At 33.4% G+C, this 8,979-nt stretch overlaps 1 protein-coding gene across 1 annotated transcript; it reads left to right on the top strand.

The window, feature by feature from the left end:
* Window positions 1-3,623: 3,623 nt before the first annotated feature.
* On the top strand, window positions 3,624-7,116 carry LOC149418115 (uncharacterized). Its single transcript, XM_089639336.1, has 2 exons — window positions 3,624-3,864; window positions 5,245-7,116. Exons 1-2 carry the CDS (start codon window positions 3,707-3,709, stop codon window positions 6,698-6,700), a joined length of 1,614 nt encoding a protein of 537 aa, XP_089495462.1. The 5' UTR covers window positions 3,624-3,706; the 3' UTR covers window positions 6,701-7,116.
* The last annotated feature ends 1,863 nt before the right edge of the window (window positions 7,117-8,979 follow it).

Here is an 8,979-nt window from a genome sequence, read left to right as displayed (position 1 = left end):
TAAATAAACCATTTCTGAGAAAAGTCCAATTATATCCAATTTTCCAATTTTGTCCTAAATCCTGTATCTAAATTTCGCTAATAAACAATTAGTTAATTTTTGTTGTTTGTTTTTGGGGTGTTATGCCGTGTTGCGCTAACTCCTTCTTTAGTCGACGTTTCGGACAGCGTTGCAGTGTCCATCATCAGGGCAGATCCGGTAGATCCGAAGATGTCGGCTAAAGAAGGAGTTAGCGCAACACGGCATAACACCCCAAAAACAAACAACAAAAATGCTTTTGGCCGTGAGAATCTAAAAACTTACAATTAGTTAATGTTTATTAAGTGTTAATCTTAAGTGAACTAACAGGTAAGTATGGTACTGTATATTATCTCCATAAATATAGTTAGTAATAACATAGATCATTGTAGAAATGTATTATATATTTGTTACCTTAGGTGAATTTGCACAAAGACGGCGCTATACAAATCATCCAAATATTATTATAAAATTATTGTTTACCACCCCTGTGAATCCCGACCCTCTACCCCGAATGTTGGGTTAATAAACCATTATTTAGGGAATAATTGTACCAGTCAGATGGCTATAATAAGCTGAAACCGGTCGCGGTCAAAAAATAAAATAAGGTTAAAAAAAAGAAAATTGTTTCAATACATAGGTTGCCATTGTCGTTCCATATTTTTCAGTTAATGAATAAGAAAGAACATTGTTAAATCCCTGACGAAGTCAGTTGGTAGCTTTTAACCCTTTTTCAAATAAGGGAAATGCTTCCTGTTTATTTATTATTAATGCTATATTTGTCTTTTACGGGGAATTTGATATTTGCTTACAGGATGTAAGTATAATTGGATAAATATACTTATAGTACAAATAGCATAACTATATAAAAACTTATCCTTTGAATATTGAATTTAAATTAAAAGCCCTGAAAAAGTAAATAAAACCATTAATTTTTTATATCAATATATAAAATCAAGTACGTACGTATATGCATACAATTAATATAGACATGTGTGTTTCAAACTAAGTACAAAAATATATAATTTACTCGTAAAGTATAGAACAATATTATAAGAGAGAATATAACGCCGTTTTCCGCAGGGGTAGGCAGAGAGGACGAATCGCTTAACAACTCGGCCTTGACACACACTTCTTGCCTCATTCACATGCATACATCTTCTCATACATACTCTTCTATTATTCTGACACTTGACATGGCCCGACTCGAGTATCCGATTTACTTGGTGACATGTCTTCCTCGGGCGTCCCCGATTTCTGCTACCATTCGCATTCGCATTATATATTCTCCTTACACTCCTTTTTTCGCTCGTTAGCTAAAAAAATAAAATCAATGTAACTTGTTCCTAGAGGAAAAGAAAATTAATATTAATTAGCAAAATACGAATGCTTTTATTGAATTTAAATAATAGGACTTGAAATAGTGAATAAAGCAAGATATAATATATTTTATTTTATTTGGTTCTACGCCCAACAGAATATACCTAGTGAGCTATCAAAAATTATACACAAAGTTTTTGCATGAAATAACGATAAACTAAATATGAAATAATATTAGTAAAACGTACAGTAACATAAAATATAATAGAAATCATAAACATACTAGGTACATATAAGAAAAATCACTAAAAGTACATTAATAACTGCACCTCCATATGGACTCCACTTTACGATATCTATAAAGAAAATATTGAAAGTATCCAGAAGAAATTTCTGCGTTACCTCAACCACAGAATGAGCGCACCTAAACGGGGATACACAAATATGCTCTCGAAATATAACGTCTCCACTCTTACTAACCGGCGAACTTACCTTGACCTAATGACCTTGTACAAAATCTGTAACAACTTTATCGACTGTCCTGGCTTACTCAATCTAATAAACTTTAAAATACCACCCAGAACGACGAGGCTTAATGACTTATTCCATATTAGCCGGACGCGCACAAATGCTGGTGTCAGGATCCAATCAGAAGAATGAGCGAATTGTATAATAAAAACCAAAACCTGAAAGATTCCGACATATTTTTTGATACATATAGTACTTTTGGTAGGAAATTGAAGTCTGTTTTCCTATAAAAAAAATAAAATGTTTACTTACTTCATTCACTATACTCTAAGTACTTTTTATGATTTATCTCTAAACTTGTATAAAAAATATTTGTGCTCTTTTATTTGACACTGAGCATTATCTTTATCCAAAATAACTTTCTTTTATACTTTTTCCTTATTTACATGTAAAAAATATTTAAAATTGTTATCTACCAGTCAATCTGTGAGAAATAGTTAGGATTCAGGCGAATTCTCAAGTTATTGTTTTACAAAATTACTGTCTGTATCTGTGTTTTCTCCTTAAAAAAATAAATGAATAAATAACTATAAATTTTAGGATTCAAGAAATTGCTGGTACAGATTAGTTCTATATACGGAGTCAGTAAATATATGAATAGTACCCCCAAATTTGATGCCCAGGTCATGCAACTTATTGGTTAGTGAGTGGGTCTGATAGTAGGTATGCATACCAAATTTCCTGTTCAGTGGATGCTGTGATTGTGATGGCAAGCAGCCGCATTCCGAAGTTCTACCGATTTATAAAATATTTCTCTTGTACACTTCAAACTCTTTAAAAAATGATGTTATTTTTCAAGATAATATCTACACATTTACCGAGCCGAAACGGTAATTATTATAAGAAATTCCCTCGATAGACATTTGTCGATAGATTTTTACTCTATTTTAATTAAGAGGAAGCTACAAGCCAAACATGTGTATGTTCTTGGTATTCCTTATATTATTGGTAATAGGCATTAAAATCGCTTGACAAACGGAGTCTAGAAACGTTCGAGTTCAAGCACAAAACTGGTTTTCATTTATTTTGTAAATAATTTTATAAAAAAGCAAAAAAGTTAATCAAGTGAAACTGTCACAGATAATCTTAGCTATAATGCTGAATTTTTTTAAGTTGTTTCCTTTATGCGTTCATACATTTCTATTGAAAAAACATATTTTTTTCATTAGTTTACATTTATATTTTTTATTGAGTAATTTATTTTTTATTTGTATTCTACTCAAGCGAAACGATAGAAAAACCTTCAATTTATCTAAAGCATATTTTTGGTGTTTATAATGTACACCAATTCGTTATAAAGATTAATCAAAATAGTGATTTGGCATCAAGCTTCGCGTTATAAGAGATTTGTATTTTATTTTAGTGGGCTAACTCTAACATTCATATTTACATTTCCCCCTTTCAAACCATCTTCTTCTTCTTTTGGAAGCTTACTACAGAGCCTTAAGTGACAGGTCGGTGAAGAAATAGACTAACTGCGTGGAGGAAGATTGGAACAAGACATTGGAGTGGAGAGTATTTAGGCCAATTCCCACACTAGGATCTAGCTGATACTTGCTTTCGAACCACCCGTTTCAAACTCACCAGCGGAAGTCTATCACGAGATAGTTGTCTCAAGTTCCGCGAATTTTCTATATCACGATTCAATGTACAATAAACACTATCTTATCTCTGGAGAAGCACCTCACCGGTTATTCGCGACGGTATAAAATGAAAAAAAATTACTACGGTGAGACATTACAAAGTGTTTCTTCCGCCTATCACAAGTGAAATAATCTACATCGGTTCGACAGTACAAAATAAAAATTATATAAACATTAGTTTTTTTGAATTTGTGAAAATGTTTAAGTACTTGGTGCTCGGTTTGGTGTTTATATTGGGAGTGCGAGCAGAATATTGTACACCCAAGCGGTGTCCTACCGAAGGAGTATTCATATATCCTCACAATTCTACTTGCTCGGGTTTCACCATTTGCATAAATGGCACTCCAGATTTCGGGTGAATAATTCTTTTATAGTTTTTTTTGCATTGAAATTCAAGTTAAAACTCTGTTTTTTTGGTGTACGATTATAATTATTGCTTGCTTCGTATTGCTTTTTTTCAATCGATCTTTACATTATGATACTATTAGTTCCTATGTGTAAATGCATCGCTTTTACTGACTGTGGACTACGTCTAGAATAGTTTCAGTTAAACACGAAATAAAAAATATCGCAAATTAAATATCGGTTTGTGATCGACCCAATATTATTTTAATGCATAATTGTAATAAGCATTTACTTTGTGGCTCGTCATAATTTACAATAAAAGATATAAATTTGTTTTAGACCACTTTAATTTTAATTGTACTCTGCCGGTTTCGGAAGCAACCTTCCTTCGTCAGGAGAATATTAAAACGTTTAATATTAAAAGTTTTAATATTCTCCTGATTAATAATACATCAAATTAATTAATTAATCACGTTTTTTGTTATTTATTAGCGGGACAGCTGTTTCGGTGTTCAAAGCCATTTTTAAACTGTTTGACCTATAATATTAAATTAATCAACTGTGAAATCAAATGAAATGGTGTTCTATAAATTAAACACAATAACATTTTTTTAAATTTTATTGAAAAAACAAAATGACGATAGTGAAACAATAGAAAGAGTTTTTTAATAAGATTTTTTTATTGATTGGACATGGTTTGTTTGATTTTTATCAACAGAGATAATGGTTTGTTTATATTTATAATACGTTGTGTCAATCACGTATAAAGGTAATTGACAATAATAATGTAATTATTGGATAATCAATCGTAGGTCTCTCCGACATACAATATGATTTGCCGCAGACTACATACTTTTGATCGGCTGACAGTCGAAAACGATTTGAAATCGGCCTGTTCAGTTAGTTTCGATTTTTGCCGCATGGTTAAAGTCCACAGCGGTATCTGTGACGTCAAAGCTTTATCAAGATGAAATATTTATTAACTTTACAAATTAATATAAAATATACCAAAACAATTTTTTCCAGCCATTGCATGTTTGTATATAATGAATTTAGCTAGTTTTTTATCTTTGATAAATCACCGGACCACATCTCCCATAGAAATCCGTCTTGGCTCATTGAATAATGTTCTTAGCGATTTTTCTCCTTTGTTCTATAATCAAAAATACTATTTTAGGTTATGTATTTGTCATAAATCTGAATTTGAAGATGTGACATTCTTGACTGATGTGTCAAGAATGTTTCAAGCGATAATCTCCATTCCATTTGAATTTTATACACATATAACACAAGCCCCGATTATGCAAATATTTTGATCACGAAACACGCCCACAATACATTTCTTATGTTCTTCTTTATTCTATGAACTAACGTATTATTTACTTTTCAGTAACTGTCCCGATGGTGAACTCTTCGACAACATCTTACGGATGTGCCGGCAGTCCAACTTGGTCAAGTGTGATTGCGAGGATAGAAGAGAGAATATCAAAAAATACGTGAAGAATATTCCTGCTCCACATATAGCTAGATTCAAAACGTTACGCGAATACGAAGTCGCAGCTGCTAATATATCTCAAAGATGCTATGAAAACAGCGTCACTCAGGTGATCTGTCCATCAGACATCGGTGATGATAGATTAATGGTACACCCAGATGACTGCCGCCTGTTTTACGTCTGTGAGACCATTGGACAGAAGCCAGTTTGCAGAGACTGCCCTGCCGACCTCCACTTTAACCCCACGCTGAAGGTCTGCGATCACTCGTGGAATGCAGGCTGCATGTCACACTTTGTGAGACCTCTCCCTGTACCCGTGGCGAGGAAAACATTTCAACCCATCCCGTACAAGTTCCCGGAACTGACAAAAGAAGACTTCAACGCTGTCCGTGAGAAACGTACTCCATTCAGGGCAGATAACAACCAATGTGTTCAGAACAGTGGTCCCAACGCCGACCTAAGACCAGACCCAGAAGATTGCAGCAAGTACCATGTCTGTGATAGTGGCTATTTAATATCTATGTCTTGTCCTGAAGGTTTACACTTCAGCACCATTTTCAAAGTATGTGACCTACCTCAAAATGCCAGATGCCAACAAAATTCTACCGCAGCATACGTACAGAAGGTCGTCGCTCTGAAAGATGCTTTAAAATCTATTCCCTTCGAGATGCCAGAACTTAACGCTCCTTATGATAGGCTTATTTCATTCAGGGCAGATGGCAACCAATGTGTTCAGAACAGTGGTCCCAACGCCGACCTAAGACCAGACACAGAAGATTGCAGCAAGTATTATGTCTGCGACAGTGGCTACCTCATTTCAATGGCATGCCCTGACGGTTTGCACTTTAACGCCATATTCAAAGTTTGCGACCTGCCACAAAACGCCAGGTGCCAGCAAAACGTTACTGAAATATACAAGTCAGAAGTCAAGAACCCTAAAGATGTTCAAGTCAGACAAGAACCCAAGAAGTTGGAAAAGGTAGTTCTACCAAAGGAGATAGTTATTCAGTGCAATTCGGTAAACGGCCCGTTGGGTGGCTGGGCTGATTTGAGGCCAGATCCAGAAGATTGTACTAAATATTACGTCTGCGATAGAGGTACTGTCTACTCGATGAATTGTCCCGATGGATTACATTTCAGTGCTGCTTCAAAGGTCTGCGACTATCCGGAGAGGGCACAATGCCAAGTTTCTTCAATTTGGGATCGTCTCTGGAAAGAAAAATATGATTCTGAAGAAAACGATAACTCTGTAGAAAAAGAAAGCGCAGAAGAAAACGATAACTCTGAAGAAAATTCCGAATCCGAAGAAAAGTCTCATAAATATATTTCACCGTACAGCCGTTACTTGTAAATGTCGAAAATTGGAAAAAATAATATTTTGCTGTATACGGTAAGACATCATTATTACAAATCAGTATTAAATTACATAGTATGTTGTATAGAAATAAATTAAAACGCTGTGTTTACTAAAATTAATTTATGTTTAGACTGAAATCATTCAGAAAGAATATTACGCAATAATTAGAGTAGGTACGAGTGCTAGTGCATAATAAACTTGTTATATATTTAAATTTTTCTAATCATAAATTTATAAACTAGATTTCGTATAGTAATAATAATTTACTGTAAAATATGTAGATTTTGTTACCACGAACACATTTTTATTTGCAGTAAGTTTTGTGATAATAATATTTATTCATTAATTTGCCTGTTTATTGTACCAATTGATGGTAGGTACTAATTGATTTATTGTAATACTTGTTTTGTTCCAACTGTTAATTGTGAAATAAATAAATTTAATTAATATCTAAGATTTTTTTTACTTGACTTGCATGATATTACCCGTGTACCTAATTTACATTATAGTAACCTAACTATAGTATTCCCAGGCAGAGCTCGTGTACAGAGGTGATTCCATGCTATGTATATTTGTACATTGCACTGCATGTCTTCAGTCTCCACACGTAGTATGTACCCCAGTCATCGATGTACGAAAGTACGCAAGACTCCCGCGCAAGCGCAAACGAGTCGCGAATTCACGAAGTTTTGTGCACACTACATTGTTTTGTTGAATCGAGAAAGCTCGGTTCGCCGAAAAGGTGACAAGAGCGAGACAGATTACGCTCATAACGACAAATCACGTGTTAAAGCAATGCTGATATATAACTCATCCCGTGCACTGTCGAGTTTCGACGCATGTGCGCAGCGCCTTGAAGACAACTGAATTTTTCACCACTTTGGTCTTGAGTAATCCAATGCGAAAGGAAGAAATTCGTTTAGGAATACTAAATTACAAGAGATAAATCCATTTTTCATCTTTATAAATGCTCTACTAATAAGAGACAAAACGCTTTTATATATCAGAGAGTTTAAATTATTTAATAAGAATTTTAATGATATTGACATATTTTCGTGTAATTCTAGAACATTTAAAAATATATATCCTAGCTTACATTGAATAATTAATATTATTTAATAACATACTGCTAGTTATCATGTTGTTCCTATGAATCCTGTTCAGCGGCATACCATTAAGCCCCAGATTTTATTTTTTTAGACGATGAATTTCTAACTTTCCGAGGGATCTCTATAGAAACATTTGAGATTTTAGTAATACTTTCATCAGAAATAATTAAAATAAAACCCACGGATAGATAGATTTTCTAGGCCTGCTAGGGCAAAATCGACCGTAGATCCGTCCAATACGCCGGGCTGCGCGCCGTATGTTGTTTTACACGTATTCACAACTTATGTAGTGAAGAGGAAAGCTACAAGCCAAAAATGTGTATATTCTTGGTAAACCTTATATTATAGGTAATAGACATTAAAATCGCTTGACAAACGGAGTCTAGAATCGTTCGATTTCAAGCACAAAACTGGTTTTAATTTATTTTGTAAATAATTTTATAAGAAAGAAAAAAGTTAATCAAGTGAAACTATCACAGATAATCTTACCTATAATACTATATTTTTTTTAAGTTGTTTCCTTTACGCGTTCATACATTTCTTTGGAAAAAATATATTTTTTAGTAGTTTACATTTATATTTTTTGTTGAGTAATTAATTATTTTATTTGTATTCTACTCAAGCGAAACGATAGGAAAACCTTCAATTTATCTAAAGCATATTTTTTGGTATTCATAATGTACACCAATTCGTTTTAAAGATTAATCAAAATAGTGATTTAGCATTAGTTTCGCCTTAAGATTCCCACTTTATTTTAGAGATTTGATAGGGAAAATTCAACTACATGTCTGTCCAATACACCAGGGCCGCGCGTCGCTTACTTTTGAGCACGACTGTTTCACTTACGTCGTTAAGATTCTGGATTTATATTAGGGTATTTTCTCGTCTTAATAAATATGTGGAAACGAAAGAAAAAAACGAGTTGGTACAAGAATTTTATTTATTTATATGCACATGTTTGACAAGTCGAAAATAATTCTGAATAATACATAGAAACATAAAATAGTATCGAAATAAATTTTAATTAGTTACATTTTTATGCCATGATGTAACACTCAAATTGAAACTGTTTCTCTCATTAATTTTTTAGGGTTATAAACGAAAGAACCTGTTACTAACGACAAAATTAATTGTAATTTAACAATTTCCAGGGCAGACGCTGTC

Source organism: Hesperophylax consimilis, chromosome 14 (assembly GCF_061612785.1).
Source record: "Hesperophylax consimilis isolate HC1 chromosome 14, BYU_Hcon_1.0, whole genome shotgun sequence".
NCBI lineage: Eukaryota > Metazoa > Arthropoda > Insecta > Trichoptera > Limnephilidae > Hesperophylax > Hesperophylax consimilis.
The sequence above is the reverse complement of the archived record's forward strand: the minus strand, read 5'-3'. Positions and strand labels throughout refer to the sequence as shown.

What these genes read in the sequence shown, in the direction of transcription:
- LOC149418115 (XM_089639336.1), top strand. Translation starts at nt 3,707, where the DNA reads ATGTTTAAGTACTTGGTGCTCGGTTTGGTGTTTATATTGGGAGTGCGA. An exon ending in AATGGCACTCCAGATTTCGG is followed by an intron (nt 3,865 to 5,244) that starts GTGAATAATTCT and finishes TTTACTTTTCAG; the next exon opens with TAACTGTCCCGATGGTGAAC.